Consider the following 20209-nt stretch of genomic DNA (forward strand, 5'->3'; position numbering starts at 1 on the left):
TTCATAGACAACAATGAAGTGTGATGTCTAAATGTTTTACAGTTAGACCTCAGTGGGCTGTGCCTGTTGTGAGAGTGACCGCTCTTTCTTTTCCCCCAGCAATAAAACACAATCACACTATGATATGTGAATATGTGTAGCATGTAACAACTTCAGAATGAAGATAAAAAGGCTTTTTTTTTTTTTTACCTTTTGTGACAGTGACTATTGTTCTTTTTCCCCAGTAGTCAAAGTAGTTGTCACGGTGACAGATTTTGAGGGGCTTTATAAGTACTTACCAAAACATTTACCTCGATATTTTATTGTTGCTGCAGTTTACATCCCAAAAGTCCTCATGTGAAGAATGAAGCCAATAAAGAAATCAGAATACAGGTTTTCTGACAGAACCATGCAGTCCTGTACTATTCTTTGAGCTTCTCCTTTAAGATATTTATTTCCTGGGGTTTGAAATGGGTGACGTGACACCTGCTTTCCAACAACTACACCACAATTTCTCTCTGTCACATATTATTGCCAGCTCCATTTCCAACAGTTCACATGCCATTCAGCCAATAATAACAGAGACTTGTTCACAAGTCTTGATTTCCACAGTGGGAAATATATCAATTGTGTTCTTGGATTCCTCAATTGATCTGTCATAACTATTTCAAACACCTACACCTACACCTACACCTACACATCTAAGTATTCCATTTAAGCCCATTAAGTATTGAATGATTTTCCACTAAAATAAAAGCTAAACATTTTTAATGTTTCAAAATTCAATTAATAAATCAAAGACACTCAAGGTAGTGTTTTTTTATTTATTTATCACTGCGACTGGGATTAGAACAATGGTTATAATGTGAGTGGATTATCATTTCCATGTTAAACACTTTTTTATGTAACCTAAATGTAACATATAACAGCTAAATGTAATTATCTATATCCAATCACCAGTGTTGTGCAAGTTCATACCTCTCATGAACTAGTTCAAAGTTCAGTTCACATAGTTTAAAAATGAACAGTTCACGTTCATAGTTCACCATTTTCATTTTGAACTAGTTCAAATTCAGTTCATTTCAATATTTTTAGGTGAGAAGTACGAATTAAACGCCCCCCTATCCTAAAACTGTTCACCGTATACCAGTGGTCTCCAACCCTGGTCCTCAGGTCCCTGTCCTGCATGTTTTAGATATTTCCCTGCTTCAGCACCCTGATAAAAATGACTGTCATTAACAAACTTGTTCAGTCCTGGATGACAAGCTGATGACGACCATTAATTAGAATCAGGTGTGATGATGCAAGGAAAGGTTTAAGACCCCTGCTGTAAACAATCATGTATTGTCCTAGTGGCTTTTCAACTTTACTCAGGCTGTAAATCTCCAACAATGTAGTCCAGGGGTGTCCAAAGTCGGTCCTCGAGGGCCGGTGTCCTGCATGTTTTAGATGTGTCCCTTTTTTTATCAAACCGTGATACAAGGAGCTTGGTCATCAACAGAACTATCCAGACTTTGATGACAAGGTGGTGACGACCGTTAATTAGAATCAGGTGTGTTGATGCAGGGAAACAACTAAAACATGCAGGACTGCGGCCCTCGAGGACCGACTTTGGACACCCCTGATGTAGTCCATTATCAGTGTGTCTACCTGTTGCTGGGAAGGCTGCAGCAGTGGGACTGGGGTCTTCTTGGTCTTTCCTGATGACTTTGTTTGATTGTCAAGGACTTGCAGATATTTTCTCACACTGGACGGATGCTTTAACTCCACATGACGTTTCTAATGTGAAGTTGACGAGGCAGACGTTGGGACTTGTTTTCTCAGTGCAGGTGGACATAATTTGCACAGAAAGGTTAGATTTCTACCGTTGAACTCTTTGGGAGACAATGTGTAAAATTCCCCGCAGATAATGATAAGTGGAGGCATCATCTGATGGCTCACTGACGCTGCGTCTGCAACGTCTCTCTCTTCACTGGTCATGTAAAGACTGCACCGGGCTCGGGCCGCCGTTGCTATGGAGCTGGTGCCCGTTGTTATGCTGGTGTGCGCGCTGCATTGTGGGTAATGTAGTGTGAAGTCGTCGTCTCGTCGAGTATTTTAAATGTGCACGCTGCCCGCTGGTGAAATGAGAAGGATTATTCCGTAATTGAACCTAAACCTCAACGTAGTGGGTATCATATGAAACTAGAAATGCTACAGTTTCAGATGATACCGAACATTATCTTTTCTGGGCTTCACTTCATGCCGATCTCAAAACAAACGAAAGCCAAAATACACATTTCACAGCCAGCACATCAGTTCATCACACACTATGTCAGCAAATCCCAAAGCTATTCTCACCAAAAGCAGTATATTTTATTTCCTTGCCATTTCGTTGTCATTATCAGTCTATCCACACCATTCTGATCAAAATTCACGACTTCATCCGCCGTCATTTCATATCCTGCTGGTCGCGGCCATTTTTTTCTTTGGTTTATCACAATTTGCTCAGGTATGTGAACATTCACAATTTTTCTGACACTGGAAATGTATGCTGTGAGGTCTTAGCTATCCATTGAGACCAAGATTATGCATATTGTCCTTATAATTGTGGAGATATAGTTGATTTAATTTGAATAGGCCTGTTTAGACGAAATTCACCTCCAAAATCCCTACGGGTTAACAGGTTAATTAGGGCACTTAGGATAGATCAAATTTTGTATTCAATGTTGTATTTGTTATAAATAAAAGAGCAACACACCCAACCTCTCAAAATGTTTTAATCAAATTAAACAAGATAATCCAAACTGAATATTCATTGGAATTTTCATCTGTTTTTGCTGATCGTCTACACACCACCAAGCTACGTTGACCTCAGTTGGACCTTCATGTAATAAGGTTTGGGAGTCAAAGTGGCACCAAAGACTGGGGTGAAGTCTGGTTCTCCTGCATCTTCAGGCCAGATGAACTTAAACCTCCTCAGCAGAGTCACGATGATGAAGAAGAGCTCCATACGAGCCAGACCCTCTCCGAGACATATTCGAGGACCTGAGTCATAGAAAGACATCAAAGTAAACAACATTTGATTCCCTCTATCTGTGTACGCTACCACAGATGCAACATAATTTTTAGGTATGTGTACCAGCAGAGAAGGGCATGAAGGCTTCTGGTTTGAAGAACTCTCCCTTGTCATTAAGAAAGTTTTCTGGGTTAAATTCCTCAGGATATTTCCACTGTCCTTCCTCCCTCAGCACAGAGCTCAGATTCGGAATGACCGTTGTACCCTGAAGAGAAAACCAAAAGGACAAAAGTCATGAAGTATTGGGCTCTGATACCCAAATCTTTTAACCATGTGCCTCTTACCTTGGGAATAGAATATCCCATGAGCTCTGTGTCTTTAGTTGTGCAGTGAACGACACTGAGAGGAACAGTGTTGGCAATCCTCTGCAATTCATGGATCACAGCCTGGATAAAGATAGATATATTACTTATACTTACTTAACGATGAAAAAGAATAAAACAGGCGGCAAAATTGCAAACTATTCTGATTTTAGTCTGGATTACTTCCAGCAACATGTCGACAGCTAGCAATAAGGTATGTGTGGCAGGGTGGAGGAGCAGCCACTCAGGTGATTGGGCACGGGTGTGCCCAATCAACCTCTCCACCCTGCCTGGATACATAAGAAGTGGCTGCACAGCAGCAAGGGGTCTCTGCTGAGGGTGCTGCTACACTGGCACCCAACGTGGGGCCCGACAGGATGGAGGAGGGATGCGGGGAGCGGACCCTGGAGGCGCTTGCACAGGCGCTGGCAGACCTGGCAGCCCTGTTGCAGAGCCAGGGGGAGCACCAGCTCGCAGCGCTGGAGGCGCTGGTGGCGCAGCAGCCAGCAGGCCGTGAGGCAGAGGCTGCCGCCAAGCGATGGCTCCCGAGGCGGCCCCAGCGACGGTGGGACCCGCAGCGCGACCCACCCCGGCACCACGCCGGAGGTTCGCCACGGCAGCACTGGTGGCGCAGCAGCCGACAGGCCGTGAGGCGGAGGCTGCAGGCTGCCAAGCGACGGCTCCTGAGGCGGCCCCAGCGACGGCGGATGCAACATAATTTGCATCCGCCGGGAGGGGGAGAGGCGGGGGCAGTCGGCTAGGCCGGATGGTCCCCGGCCTGAGTTGGGCGATGGGGGTGTGTGGCAGGGTAGAGGAGCAGCCGCTCAGTTGATTGGGTACGGGTGTGCCCAATCAACCTCTCCACCCTGCCTGGCTACATAAGAAGTGGCTGCACAGCAGCAAGGGGTCTCTGCTGAGGGTGCTGGTGCACGTGTGTCTGCAGTGAACGAGAATAAAAACGTTTCCTGCACAAAATCCTGCGTCCTCTATCCTGTCGGTCGGCCCCAGTGCCAACGAGCTTGCTACAGTATGTTTAGGAATGGAAGAAATTGCCAAAATGGATAGATCTAGAAACCATTAAATTTGATATTTCAAGTTGTGTAATGCTAAACAGAAACTTAGACCCAGGTGCTGACTTGATGAAAGAAGTGAGGACATAATAACCAATATGTGTGATGAAGTACTGTACCTGCATGTACGGCATCTTGTGTCTGTCCTCAAAACTGACCCGATCCTTCCCCTCCGCTATCTGGTCTATCTCCTGCTGACATTGTTCTGCAAAAGCAAATGGAATCACACTGACCACTTTCAGTTTTGTTTTTTTTAATCCCCGATTTTTTACCCATTTTATCACCAAGTGCTCATACCTAAGTGACAGTCCCTCTGCCAACCCCAGGAGGGCCTAACTGAGCTCAGGTCTCCTCCTTAACCTGAGGAGTGAGCAGGCCACTTCTTTTCACCACACAGGGTGGGGCTTCTCTGGCTGGACGTAGCGCGTGGAAGGATCACGTTATTCTGGCCAGATCCTCATCTCATATCACCCCATCTGGCGCCCCGGCTGGCCAGAGGGGACATGTAAATTATAGTGCAGGACTGTTGCATGTTTTTGTGAGGGTAGCTCACATTGCTACCAAAGGGAACACGGGGAGAACTCCACACAGAAAGGCCCTTTCACCAACCCCGCCCAGGGTGTGTGCGCTAAAGTCATGGGGGAACTTAACATGCATTCAGCGCCCACAGCGTTCCCATCAGGAATTTAACCCACAACCTTCTTGCTGTGAGACGGCTGCACTACCAGCTGCGCCACCATGCCCCGTTGTCAGTTCTTTTCAAAGCCGTTTCTCCATGACTGAAGATGTGTCCAGCAGCACTCAGTTCCCTGAGATCTGGGGCCTCATGTTCGAAACGTGCGGCGCACAAAAAACGTGCGTACGCCACTTTCTACGCTCACGGTCGGATGTTCGAAAATTGATTTGAACGTAGAAAGTTGCGGTCCTTCACGCACACATCATGTCTGGCGTACAAACTTTTCTGAGGTTTTGACCGTTGGCGACACTCGTTGGTGATGCAGTAAAATGCAGAATATGAGGAAAGGTGACGTCAACAATAAGTTCGCGATCACACATGAAGGACACAACAGTCTCCACATCACCAGATAAGTCACACAAGAGTGGAGCTGCAACAATCTCACAATCAACCACATGATCTGAACATACAATTAAAGGCAGGAGCTCAACGATGGAACCTGCAAATCCCAATGGCAGCTTTGGCTCCGTTAGAGCACACTGCTGATAGCAAGATCAGGAGCGAGTCTTCAGGGACCACACTGACCTGCTGGTCCAGGACTAAGACTGGACCATCAGCTGGTTTAGGTACCAAGCGGATCCTTCTGGATCTCTGCCCTGAACTGGACCAGCTGCTCCGGTTCAGACCAACATGATGCTTTTTCAGCTGGAGCTGCTGACAGGTCGGACATCTCTCAGTCGCCATGACGAGTACTGGAGATTAAAGCCAGATCCTAAAACATCCCATAACTGTGTCTGGACAGAAAAACATTAAAATACATTTTGCAGCGAAAAAACGGTTCTGTAAAATTGTCTTTTAAAATAAAACTAAGATGACATGGAAAGGTTGGTTGGTACGAACTGATGTGACTCAGAAATAAATTAATGAAGTTGAATGAATGACGTTTTTATTGAATGTTTAGGCAACTTTCAGAGTCTGATATCGAGTCGGCTGCAGGTGCTGCAGGATCCAGAAAGTGTTTCTCCGGTGATGGAGTCCGGGACTAAGACCGGTCTGTCCTTCTGTGGATGCAACACTCCGAGTTACAGTAACTTTGCTCTTTATTTCTCATGTTTGCACCTCGATAATCCCGTCGGGGAGTTGTCTTTCTGCAGCGGAGGAATCAGATCGTGATCATTTATGTTTTAAATATAAGTTTATATTGTTCATATTGTTATACTTATGAGAGAGGTGATCGTGGACATCCACAATGTGTAAAACTCAATACACGTGTACGTTGATCTTAATCCGTCAGTATATAATACGCGTGACAATAAAGCGGAACGAGGAGACGTTTTTCTTCCAAAAACTTAAAGGGATTGTGACATGAAAAACACATTTTTCTTGATTTTTTGTGTTTTGTTGGGTGTCTTGACATCAATTACACCCAAAAAACAACAAACTTTTAACATTCAGTGTATTGTGTGCTTTCTGGGATTTTCCGCATAACTATGCAAAAACGGCGCATGTGGTTTGGTGGCGGATCGTTACGTAACGATCCACTAAATCACCGCCCCCTCCACCCAGCTCCCTGTCTCCTCCAATACATCCATGGTCTCCTCTCCTCTCCAGCGCACCATAAAGGCTGATTTATGGTTCCGCGTTACACCGACGCAGACCCTACGGCGTAGGGTTACGCGGCGACGCGCACCATACGCTGAACCCTACGGCGTAGGCTCTGCGTCGATTTAACGCGGAACCATAAATGAGGCTTAACACGCCTCTTTTGTTCTAATCACCGGAGGAAAACTGCTAAGAAGACCCGCGGCCACTGACTGGACTTAAGATAAGGGGACAGTGCTGCTTGCATGCCTTTATTTTTATAATTGTTTGTTGTGGTTCGCCCTCCTGCTTTTCCGTGCATGCTTCGCCTGTCGCTCCGACGCCGCTGTGAGCGTATGGCTGGAGGAGGAGGAGGTTTGGAGGAGGAGCGGAGCAATGATTGACAGGAAAGGGGGGAAAGGAAGCGTTTTTCACGGCGCAAAAAAACACTGTAATAAAAAGCCAGGAAAAGATTACTAGAGTGAAGTTTTTCTTGTTACACTCTTTTAGACACATTTGAGGGATGTTGCCCAAGACTTTTAATAGTGTTAAAAGCATGTTAAAAATGATGTCACAATACCTTTAAGTTCTGGTGTCGGCTCTTAAAATACAAACAAGAAAAGCAGAGTGTAATGTTGCACCAATGCTGCCCATAAACATTCACAAACCCGTACGATCATAATAAAACCAAAACTCTTCACAGAACGCAACACAAAGCAGAGAACAGCTCAGTTTAAAAATATAAAAATCAAAACTTACAAAGGGCCACAAATGCACAAGGTTGATTTGGCTTACTCAGGCAGATAAGAATCCAGTTTCCAGTCAAGATCCAGCTTAAGATGATTTATTTTCAGTTGTTAACAGCAAACAAACATGCTTCAAACATGCTGCCTTTCTGCTCAGTCCTGCTGCTGTCCCGCTGCCTCAGGTAAAAAACCATTTCCCCTCCCAGTGCATTACCTGCCTTGACACACCTTGGCTGCATTGCCTTCAATTAAGTGATTGAACTATTTAGTGCCCCCTACTATTGACCCATACACGAACAATAATAAACAAACAAAATAAACTAGTGAAATAGCTCCTTCACCCATAATAAAATCGGAAGAAATGCCTCCAAATAAATTATTTTTTCCAGGCCTCAACTTTTGACGGGACTATCTCCAGCTCACAGACGATGTTTTTTTTATTAAATTTTTTTTAATTTGTTTTACTTGTTTTTGCAAGTTCCTTGTTAGGATTTTTTTTTAGGTTTTTAATGGATAATTATCTTCATTATCATATTCAAATATATCTACTTGAGGGAGGAGACAGGACGGAGTGTTGTGCTCCCGCATGTGCACTCAATTCCACGTTGATTGTGATGTTCAAAGGAACCTGCGTGGATTTGGGCGTACGCACAGTTTTGAACATCTGAATTTTTTTTTGCGTACGCAAGAATTCCACGCACGGATTCACGTTAAAATCCATGCACGTTTCGAACATGAGGCCCCAGGAGTCTGACAGCAGAAGACACTGCTGTTTACTTCTGTGCACGACAGACACAGTGACTTTCAGTTAATTTATTTTGTATGATTAAGCAATCATTGCAGGGAATGATAGGCACAGAGTAGGAAAGACTGCTCATGTGAACATGCATGATCATCTGCATAAAGTAACATGGCGTTCATATTATTGGTTCATTCAAATGCATCAGTAGAAAGAAGCCCCTGTCAGTCAGTAAACTACTTTAGTGGTTGCAGGACTTTTAAAATTAAATTATATATAATATATATATTTTTTAATATATTTTCATATTTTATACTTTTTGGCGTTGGGTGACAGCAGCCCCGCAGTTGTAACATTGGACATGGTCCGAATGGTCTCTGCTGAAGCCAATATATTATTCAGTAAGTATGTTGCTTCAGTCAGAGTTGTTTTTGGCAGCTGACATGATATCGCTGTATCAAGCAATCAAATTAACTGCTGTTAAAAAATTGTGCTAACTAACTTCCATTTCAATGGAAATCACTTCTGGTTCAACTGAAATTTTCAGTTGTGTGTGTGTGTGAGGATTTTCAGTTGTATGTGTAAAAGGTTTTCCACCAGTGAGTGCATGAGGGAAACATTTTTAACTATATATGAGCAGATTTCACTAGTATGTATAACAGCGTTCCAGTAGTATCTGTGAGCACATTTCAGTTGTATATGTGAGGGGATACATTTCCAGTCGTATAAGAGCATTTCACTGATGTGTGATACATTTCCCATGTGAGTGTGTGGGGTTTTCAGTATGGTGTGTAAAAGTGGCAAAACCTGCCATTGTTTATGTTATGTTTATGTAATGTAAACCTGACCCCCGTCTAGAGACAAATTCTGTAATTGTACTATAAATAAAATGGAATTGAATTGAAAAGTTTAAAAGTGTTTAGTTTCATGTGTTTATGAACGCTAAATCAGAATAATGTCCCTTATGTCCCTGGACTTTGCAACTAGAGGGAATAACATCCTGGACCTCCTGTATACCAATGTGAAGGAAGGATATAACTCTTCATCTCTTCCTCCCTTTGGGGACTTATGGCGCTTTTCAACTAGTACCTACTCGGCCCGACTCAACTCGCCTCTACTCAGTTTGGCGCCTTTCCACTAGGGGTCTAACGTGCCGAGTAGATACTTTTTCTGTAACTACTCTGCCGAGGTTCTAAGCGGGCTGAGTCGGGCTGCATCTGACGTCATCACACTACAGGCCACCGATTTGTCAGGAGATTGGCCCAATCGCACAATCGAGTACGTCACAGAGGCTTCGCTCCAATGACGCCTACTTCTGATCTGAGTATTGAAAAGAAATGAGGGCAAGGTGAGTAGGGCTGAGTAGGTACTAGTGTAAAAGCGCCATTAGGCCACAACCTAATACACTTGGTCACCACCTACAGGTCGAAGGCGGAACAGCACGTGGCCGGTAAAAGGGAAGGTAAATATTTGGTCCAAAGAAACAGAAAGCGCGATTCTTTATTTCTTTCTTTATTCTGCTGCTGTAAGAAATGCGCATTACCGCCACCTGGTGGTTCACGGCGGCACTATTTTCTTCAGTCAAAGGTTTTTTGTGGCGCTACAGTGTAATGGAAACACGCCGGCTAAAGGGGCGGAGGAGACAGTTGTTTCTGTTAGAGGTTCCTATAACACCAGATTTATCCTGAATTCTGAATTGTAACAGACTGGGATCTTTTTAAATCAGACTTCGGGGATGATAGACTACATAAAGTTCTGTGAGGAAAGTCTTATCCCAAAAAAAGTTTTACATCTTTTCAAACAATAAGCCATGGATAAATATGGACAATAAAGGCCTTCTTAACAGGAAGAAGAGGGTTTCATAGCCAAAGATCACCAGGAGCTCACATATGTTCAGAGGGAGGTCAAGAGGAGACTGAGGGAGGCCAAAATCACCTACCAGGAGAAGATTGAGGCCAAGATGGGGCAGAAGGATACAAATGAGGTGTAGAAGGAGATGAAGAAGATAACAGGCTGTGGGAAAGTGATACCGGGAATCTATAGGAACGTTTCCACTAGCAGGAGTCCAGGGGACATTTGCCGGACAGCAACCTCTATAGAGCCGACCGTCTCCTCGGTGCCTTCAACCGGCATATTTCCACTACACGTTAGCCCCACACAAAGACCTTTGACTGAAAAAATAGCAATGCCAAACACCAAGTGGCGGTAATGCAAATCTTTTGCATTTCACTGAGAGCTCTGTCTGCAGATTTGTGGTCCAACACCCCATCCCTGGACCCATTCACATCTCTGCTGCAGTCTCTTTCAAGCAGCAACCTGGCTCCTTCTCCCATCCCCAGCCCATCTGCATCTCTAAAGCCTGGATTATGGTTCTGCATTACACCAACACCGAGCACAAGCCGCTGCCGTAACGCCGTCGTGAACCCTCCGGACTTCTCTGTCACTTCATTTCGCTGCGGTGCAGTACCCCCCGCGAGTGCTAGGGGGGTGCGTTCTTTTCCTGAATGGTTTATCCGACTTTTCTGGTCACAGTAAATCAAAGAGATAAGGACAACTATTGTGCAAGAAAACAAAACAAAAAAAATCACACACAAACGAAGAAAAAAATGCTGAAAGTTCACGACTGCTTCACGAACCGGAACCGGAAATGCGTTGCTACCAAGCAAACCAATCACAGCCCTCTCGGTTTGCGTTGGGTCTGCGACCTCTTGACGCGTAGTTACAATTTTTGGGAGGTACGCGTCAGGCGTGGCGTGGCGTGGCGTGCGCTGTGGGGTGCTCATTGCGGCGCAACCTGCGGCGTACGCTCAGCGTGGATTTAACGCAGAAACATAATTCAGCCTTAACTGAGAGCCCCACTCACATCTCAGACCCCTTCCACTCCACAGCCCCTCCTCAGGATGTGTGCTGGGCAGCTTGCAGGGCTTTTTCAACCCTTCTTTAACCTCTCCCTGAGATTGAAAAAGGTGCCTGATGTCTGGAATACATCCTGCATTGTCCCAGTACCAAAGAATGGACGTCCCAGCTCTCTCAATGACTACAGGCTTGTGGCACTTACATAACACGTCATGAAGACACTCAATATGCTTCTCCTTATAGGAGTTAAGAGATCAGAACCAATTCATCAAACTATAAGTACTTGTTAAGATATGGTATAATTGCATGTACAGGGTACAGAGCTTATAGCCCCTTTTACATTGGCGGATACCTGTGGTGAGCTGGCCCCGTGAACAACTCGTCTCCGAGGGTACACTTTACCGTGGGTCAGGGCTGATGTAAACAGAACTAATGGGTGGCGGGTCATAGAAGGGACTTGTTGATCACGTAACCAAGTACAAACCACTGGGGGAGTTTTTTTAATGTATTATTATTTTATAAAATAAGGAAGCAGCTAACAAGAGTAACAACAGCAGCATGATGTCACAGGTAGGGCCTATACTTGCAAGATGAGTAAGTGGGGAGACAAGGAGATCCGCGAGCTACCATAGATCGGCGTATGTCTGGAACCACAAAGAATGCTCCATTGTTTGAACAAGTGGCCACAAAAATGACAAACAGGACCTTGCAAGAAGCAAAACCCAGCCAAAAAAAACCTATGGCCATCCCAATGTTCATCCTTCCACCTGGAAAATAACACCTGTCTGACAGCGTATAAATCACACATTCAACCTTCAGCGATAATAGCGGGATCCAATCTAAAAACATCTAATGGTGTCCTGCTCTCACTCTATTTTGATGCTGTTCCTCCAACTCCAGCTTCTTGCAACCATATGAAGTGATATAATTAGTTTTTACTCCTTTATTAGTGGTATTCTCTGAATTGCATCAACATATTCGACTTTCTTTTGCATGGTTCATTGTTCATACATCCAGTGAAGATTTATGTTTTTTTTTTCAGGTGCAAAAGGAATAATTTCTTAAGAAAAATACGTCTTTTTTGTATTTGATATTTGTGGGCATAAATAAAAAAGGAAAAGAAAAAAAAGGGAAAACAGCAGATGCCTACAGAGTGGAGATGATAATTCACTGTTTGAATACAAAGATGAATGGAAGAGATATAATTAATTTAAACGGTTTTAAAGCTTGTACTTCAGTGAGTCCTTGCTTTTCCAATTATGAAAAAGTTACATGTTTTACTGCATATTCTTTATACTTTGATGTGATGTCAAGATAAATGTGATGAGGTTATTTATTATTTTATTTCAAATGCAAGGATGCTGGAGGGGAGTTTGCCGAATTAGTGGTAATGCGCTTTGTTGACTTGGAGAAGATATTACCCCTGGAGTTATTGTGTGGGAGTGCCTCAGGATTTCCTCGGTAATCCCACTTGGAGGTCTAGTGCATTATGCTATGGGCATGAGCCAAAAGCTTGGGTTTGGCCTTGAAAGGTACAGACCATATACTTGACATCTCTAAAACACACAACCTCTGTTCTGGATCTACTAATCAGGGGTTGGACCTTATTCCACTCTGGAGTTTATTGAGGTGAAAGGCATCAGGATGGTCTGGTCTTACTCGTCGCACTCTAGGTCAGGGCCAGTACGTTGGAATTCTCCTCAGTAGATGAGAGGGTATATCTCCCCTGCACTTTTGGGTTAGGGAATGGGCCCTACCTGTTGTTTGTGGTTATTTGTCAAACAGCAGTGTGGATTACCTTTATGGAGTCCTTGTGGGGCTGCTAAAAAGTGCTCAGAAAGAGGACTTTATACTTCACATATTGTCAAAAAAACAGTCATATGTCTACTCCCACACAGGAGCATATTCATGCTGGAGCATATTTATTTTAACCCATTGGTTTACAGTTTGTGATTTAGAGTTTGTGATCGTGTCTTCCCTGCGATATAGGATGTTCCTCTTTTTTGTTCTGTGATTACATTTCTTGCTCCAGCACAGTGTTCTCTGCAGCTTCCAGCTCGTTGATTGGCCGTGCTGACTCTCTGGGCTCTAATACCGATGTTGATGCACTACTGTCTCACTTTTTTTTTTTTTTTTTTTTTCCTTGTTTGCACACATATTAATGATTGATACCATGACGGTAGAAACCAAAAGTAAATATATGTGCATTATTACTATATTTAATATATATACATATATATACGCATACATATGCGTACACATACATAAATATACACATACAAACCCAGTGTTTTTTTTTTTTGGGGGGGGGGGGTGACGACATCCACTGCCAATCCAGGAAGCAGGAACACACGGAGACACACGTCAAGCACTAGAAATCTGCAACAAAAAACCACAAAACAAAGCACGAAACCGGCACGGAGCCAACCAAAACAATAACAGCAATCGACCTAAATCTTGAGATCTGATCGCAGTCTGAGCTAAGCTATCGCTACCGCTACCTAAACCCAAAAACTAGAGAGCCAGCATGCAGGTGAACAAGCCAGTGTGTATGTCTATGTGTGTGTGTGTGTATGTATATGATCCTGCGTGTGTGTGTGTGTGTGTGTGTGTATATATGCATGTGACTAAGTGACTATGTGTGTGTGTGTGTGTGTGTGTGTGTGTGTGTGTGTGTGTGTGTAATAAACCAAACAAAGCTCCACCTGAAGTGTATCTATAGTGGGGGGAGGTGGGGGAGCAACCCCGCCACCCGCGAGACCAGAGGCCGACACGGAAGAGCCCGGAACCCAGGCCACCGGCAACCCCACAGAGGGGAGAAGTAGGAGGGAGGCAACCCACCGCCTGCGAGGCCCCCCCCCGGCGGCGGCCGAGGGGGCCCGCGGGCGGGGCCCCCACGGCGCGGGAAGAAGCAGCCAGGGACCCCGCGGCGGCGGACCGCGACCCAGGCAATCCCCGGCCACCCGGTCCGGGCCGGACACGCGGCCAGGAGGCCCTCACCCTTCAGGCCAACGACCCCCACCCGGCAGGGGGCCAGCCTGCCCGGAGAGACAGAGCCACCCCGGCCGCCGACGCGGGCAGGCGCACCCGTCCCCCACGAAAGTGGCCCTCCAAGACCAGAGGGGCGCCCCGCCGCAGAGGCAGCGGGGGGGACCGGAGCCGGGCCCGGAGAGAGGGAACCCCCCAACAAGGCGACACCCGTGCAGGCCCGACAACGGAGAGCCCCAGACCCAGGCATCCCATTCATTCATCCATTCACCTATCCGATACCTATACTAATAATAATATAATATACTATACATAATAATAATACTAATAATAATAATAATAATAATAATAATAATAATAATAATAATAATAATAATAATAATACTACTAATAATAATAACCATCTTTGTATAATATAATATTAATAAATTATTAAGTTTTGATGTCCTGCCAATGGAGGCTCAAATCCTCCATGGCAGGACCCTTCCATACCGCATTCTCACCGACACAGACATACAATCACGCACCGTTTCCCCCTCCCCGGGGGGGTCCAGCACCGCCAGAAGGCACCCCAGGCTGCACGGCGAGCCCCGCCAGGCCCGGGTAACCCGACCCACCTGTCCCAGGCCGGTGAGGGAACGCGGGTGATGTGGGACCCCCTCCCGCCCCTGGTGTTGAGTGCATGTGATTAATGCCATAAAAACAGGGAGGGGGGAGGGCCAAGTATTGATTGACACTACTGTCTCACTTTAACTTAAACTGTCAAAGCATGTTGGATGAAGTGTGCCACCACTGAAAACAAGGAAAACAAATCTAGACCTGAGCACCTGGATGCATGCGGTGAGACAGGAGTGCAGAAAACTAAATGGAAGGACAAGCAACACCTTTTCCAACATGTCTTTTCTGATGAAAGAGTTTAATTTTGAAAAATGCAATTACTGAACTTCGGAGAGAAAAGAAAGGTAAAATCATTTTCAGTTCATTATTTTACCTACAGAGGTATACCTTGTATGTGTGGGTAGATCATCAGGTACAGAAAAGCAGTGAGCAGAGTGCTCGACGTGGTGTCAGTCCCAGCTAGGTACAGATCAAACGTACTTCTCAAGAGTTGCTCCTCTGAAAAGGTAGAATCATCACCTCTCTGAAAAGCAGTGAGTAATTATTGTAAGAAAAACACAGAATCGGGAAAAAAGCAATATAACCACAGAAAGAAACACTGTAAGAGATGAAAAGTGCTGCATTCCACGAGTATCCATCAGTCCATTTTCAACCATTTCTCTGTGGTCAAGTTGAGGGGGCAGTAGGCTAAAGGCTGAATTATGGTTCTGCATTAAATCAATGCAGAGCCTACGCCGTAGGGTACGCGGCTACGCAGGAGGCTCTCAGTAGCCTACGCTGTAGCCTGACGTACAGTACACCTCCCAAAAAATTTAACTACGCGTTGAGGTGACGCAGACCCAACACAGACCGAGAGGGCTGTGATTGGTTTGCTTGGTAGCAAAGCATTTTTGGTTCCAGTTCGTGAAGCAGTAGTGAACTTTCAGCGCTCTTTTCTTCGTGTGTGTGGGATGTTTTGGTTTTTTGAACAATAGTTGTCCTTATCTCTTTGATTCACTGTGACCGAAAAAGCTGGAAGCTAAACAAAGTATCAACTAGCGCTCTGGGGGGGTATTGCACCGCAACGGAATGCAGTGACGGAGAAGTCCGAAGGGTTCACAACGGCGTCACGTCAGGCAGAACCCTAAATCAGGTTTAAGCAGGGAAGCCCATACTTCCCTCTCTTTGACCACTTCATCCACAACATCTTTGGGGATCCCAATGCATTCCCAGGCCAGCTGAGAAACTTCCTTGCAACTGCCAGTGGGACATGCTTGGAAAACACCATCTGGGTAACAGAGTTGGTTAAGCCATGATAGTTCACCATTACTGTACAGAAGACAAGAGTCAGCTGTGCTGTGCAGGCTGACATTGGGGAAAAAGTTAATCTGTGTGTTCCAGTACAGAATCAGCACCTCGTGGCCGCTGGCGAGACACAGCACCAATTTGCGTACTCTGTGGCTGTGCAATTAATCCAGAAGTGGTCTTAGTTTGGCTTCTGCTGGTGGTTTGATGCAGCGAGTCGATGGACGCAGTCAAGGATAATGGGCATTTAAAAGGCATTGGTGCCAAAAACGTCACAAAGGAGTTTACTCACAAAATCAACCTATTTAGGCATTTCCACAGATTCAGGCAGGCCAATAATGCGGACATTCTTTTTTCATGTGTAATTGTTCAGGTAGTCAAGTTGTTTCTTTATGGCCGTGTTTTCCTTTGTTAATTTAATTACTTGCGTATAAAGCCCAAAACGGCTTAGCTCCGCAATATTTGCAAGATCTGATAGTGCCTTATGTTCCTGGCAGAGCTCTCCGTTCTCGGAGTGCAGGTTTACTCGTAGTTCCTAGAGTATCTGTAGCCAACTAGTGCTACCCGGGGTCAACTGACAGGAAAAGAGGACACGGGGTTTCGTGGAGAAATTCTTTGATTTTTATTTCACCAAGACACAGACGTGTATCAGTACACTCGGCAGCCCTGTGTCATCCCTCTGAGCTGATTGGGCACAGGTGTGCCCAATCAGCTGGACCAGGCCCGTGCCACCTGTGTGCTGCTCCCCCGCAGACCACGCCCAATCCTCCACGCTGCCACAGTATCCAAATGTAGATTTGGAGGGCGGGCGTTCTATGGAACTATGGAACTATGGAACCAACATATGGGTTAAGGAGGCTGACACCACCTCCACCTTTAAAACCAAACTTAAATCCTTTCTGTTTAGTAAAGCCTATAGTTAGTGTTTAGTAAACCTCTAGCTGGTGTTAGTAAACCTCTTGTTAGTGTTTAATAAACCTCTAGTTAGTGTAAACTCTAGTGTGTTAGAGTCAGTAGTCATAGCTGCAGCTATAGAACAAGACTATAATAGTTAGTCTCAAACATAGCTTCATGGCAGATATGCTGCAATAGGCCTATGCTGCAGGGGGGCACCGACATGTTCCACTGGGCGGTGCCTCTCACCCTTCTTCTCTTCTCTTCTCTTCTCTTCTCTTCTTCTCTTCCCTTCTTCTCCTTTTCCATTTTTATTTATTATAAGTATTTCATAGCCATCATTTTTGTCCATCGTTCCTGTAGTTTCTTTTGCTGGCCTCCTTTTTTCTTTTTTGTGCATGTTTTCAGGCCATAGCTTCAGGAGCTGCGTGCTGGCCTGCGGTTCCCCCCGCCCCCCCGGTCATCCCGCTGCTGCTTCCACTCTCCACCGTCCCTGACCACGCCAGACTGGCCTCCGACAGGAGGGTCCCCCCTTATGAGCCTGGTCCTGCTCAAGGTTTCTTCCCTCCTAAAGGGGAGTTTTTCCTTGCCACTGTTTGGCTTAAGGCTTTTCACCCACTAGGGGAGTTTCTACCTGCCATTGTTTATGTAATAATTGCTTGAGGGTCATGTTCTGGGTCTCTGGAAAGCGTTAGGAGACAACTTTTGTTGTATTAGACGCTATATAAATAAAAATGTAATTGAATTGAATTGAATCTTTAATCTTCCGTCTCATTTCTGGCATACTTCCAGACTGTCAAGTCTCTTACAACTTTGGGCTAAAGATATAAGCATAATATATTTTAGCGGGAACTGCAAGAAGACGTTCTAGCACGCTTGCATGCTTCATCGGAAGAACTCCAGGATGCATCCTAACCAAATGTCCGAGCCTATGTAAGAGAGGAGCAGCTCTACTCTGAGCCCCTCCTGGATAACTCCCAGATGCTATAGGCTGGCTACAAAAGTGAGAAAAATATGGAATAGTTGTGACAACGACCTAAAAAAGTTTAAGAAAATGTTTGAAGAAAATATTGTAAATAAATATAAAACACTATAACTATAAAATATATTATCAAAAACATTCTAGAATGTGAAACGTCAATTTTATATTTTGTCTTGTTTGTATTTATTTTTTGTCCTCTTTATGCATTGCGTTTCCACGGATTAATGCTAATGTTTCAGATTTAAGCTGATCACAAGAGAAAAAGGGTAGGCACTATAAGCTACGGCTTCAGCCTACTATGTGAAGGTGCTGATTTTCATTCCAGTAACTTAACATTCTATTAATAAAAGTAATAACCAGAATCAGTGATGAAAGGCAGCCTTGGGAAGGTCAGACTCTCACTGGAAATTAATCTGACTTACTGCGGGCCCTGACTAGGGATGGGAATTGTTAAGAATTTACAGATTCCGGTTCGATTATCGATATTGCTTATCGATTTGGTTCCTTAATGATTCTCTTATCAATTCAGTTATATATGGTATAATTGATTTTGGTTGCAGTAGCACGGTGGCTTAGTGGTTAGCAAGGTTGCCTCACAGCAAGAAGGTTCGACTCCGGGGCCTGGGAGTCGAACCCATTTGCATGTTCTCCCTATGCTTGTGTTGGTTCCCTCCAGGTACTCTGGCTTCCTCCCACAGTCCAAAAACATGCATACTAGGTAAATTGATGATTCGAAATTGCCCTTTCGTGTGAGTATGGATGGTTATCTGTCTGTATATGTTGTCCTGCAATAGACTGGTGACCTGTCAAGGGTGTACCCCTGCCTCTTGCCTGTAATTAGCTAGGATAGGCTCCAGCAGACCCCCATGACCCTGCAAAGGATATAACGGGTATGGAAAATGGATGCATGACTGGATTTTGGTTGCGTTAAGACTGTAATTTCAAGTATGCATGTGAGAAAGTGAACATGTCCACTTCTCCCACTCAAGAACTTTAGGATGTATGTATAATGTGTTATTATGTGTTGGTCACTGTCTTGGAATGTGATTCAGTTTTATGGTGTGTCAATTTGAGTGTGGTACCTATTTGTGGTACCTACTTTTCATTTTCCATTATTATTTTTTTCCATTATTTTGTTATACCTCCATAAACCGGTTTATTTGTTAATTTAGTTACCGTGACGCTTCCTCTGTTTGTCTCTCTGCCACGTTCCACTGCTTGAAGCGTGCTCCACAGTCGTAACGTATTTATATCATCCCCACAAGGGGAAGGGGCCAAGGCCTGCGAAGTAATAGGGGAATTTAGGTAATTAACTCATGGTCTTTGTAATCAATTTGCAAACTGGAAATTATTTTAGTTTGTGTTATTTAAGTTTGGTTCTACCTCTGCAGATGTTGATTTCCTTGTTAGTAACACTGCTGATTTGCCTGACCACGCCAGGAGTTTATATCATGCATTAAATTTATTTCTTATCTGATTGTTTGGCAGACGGATCAGCCAATTGCTGGCCATTATCACTTACCTATCTGTAATCGTCATGCTAACGCCCTTCGTGAAGCAACTATCCATTTGTACGGGCCCACCGTTGGGTAAACGGGATGGTCATTTTTGATTTCACCGTTGATATATCACACGGTGTATCCCGATGTAAAATCTGAGGGCAGATCTGCAGATATTTCGGCGGGGTTCGGCTGAAGGAACTGTGAGCAAAGTTAACTATGATTGATCTGCAGTGGTTGCATTCCCGAGGGCTTACTGAGTGACATGGCTGCGCACTATACAAAGGAAAACAGGCTTCAAAACTGGTTTTCAGAAACCAATTGGTTACATGACCGAATGCTCGTCCATTGTTATGTACAGTCTACGGTTACACCTGGCCCTAGTATTGCCCTTTTTCGTGAAATATAAACAAAATTTGGTGCGTTTCTGCCTCCACACCATGTTGGAAACATTCTGAGCCAAAATATGAAGCGTGTACATGACATCATCATGCAAATGAGTCAGACATTGGCAGAACCGTTAACGGAATCGTTAACGGAATCATTAGGCAGAAGGGCTAACGATTCCATGGAATTGAACTGGGAACCAGTTCTTTTTTGGCACTTTTCCACTGGTACCTACTTGGCTCTACTCATCTCAGCTCAGCTTGACTCAACTCGACCTGGTTTCTTTTCCATAACAATTCAGCACCTGGAGCAGAAGTAGACGGGTTGGAGCGAAGCTGCTGTGACGTATTTGATTGTGTGATCTAAACGAAGAAGTCAACAACACTAAAGATGTAGAACATGGAGTAGATGGTAGATGTGCTGCTTGGATTGTGGCTCATGTTCAATATCAAGTCAAAAAATGAGAGTGAGAAAAGCTTCAAGCGGCTACACTTTTGAATTTTCTTACTTCCGGCTCTCGGTGAAGGCAGACGCTTTTCTGCTCCCTCTC

The 20209-nt window shown here is 44.6% G+C and overlaps 1 protein-coding gene across 2 annotated transcripts in view; it reads right to left on the reverse strand.

Annotated features, from left to right (window-relative positions):
* Positions 1-2808: 2808 nt before the first annotated feature.
* LOC133444449 (cytochrome P450 2F2-like) overlaps positions 2809-20209 on the reverse strand; it is a 56859-nt gene continuing 39458 nt past the window's right edge. Inside the window, exons 7-12 of one of the 2 annotated variants that reach the window (XM_061722244.1) lie at positions 18950-19054; positions 15001-15136; positions 4529-4614; positions 3322-3423; positions 3101-3242; positions 2809-3006 (exon numbers count right to left, since the gene is read on the reverse strand). In XM_061722244.1, coding sequence (XP_061578228.1) covers positions 2822-3006; positions 3101-3242; positions 3322-3423; positions 4529-4614; positions 15001-15136; positions 18950-19054 — 756 coding nt within the window. In that variant the 3' untranslated portion in view covers positions 2809-2821. The remainder of the gene's footprint in view (positions 3007-3100; positions 3243-3321; positions 3424-4528; positions 4615-15000; positions 15137-18949; positions 19055-20209) is intronic. The other variant, XM_061722245.1, reaches the window with a different exon arrangement.

The sequence above is a fragment of the Cololabis saira genome, chromosome 5, assembly GCF_033807715.1.
Source record: "Cololabis saira isolate AMF1-May2022 chromosome 5, fColSai1.1, whole genome shotgun sequence".
Lineage (NCBI taxonomy): Eukaryota > Metazoa > Chordata > Actinopteri > Beloniformes > Belonidae > Cololabis > Cololabis saira.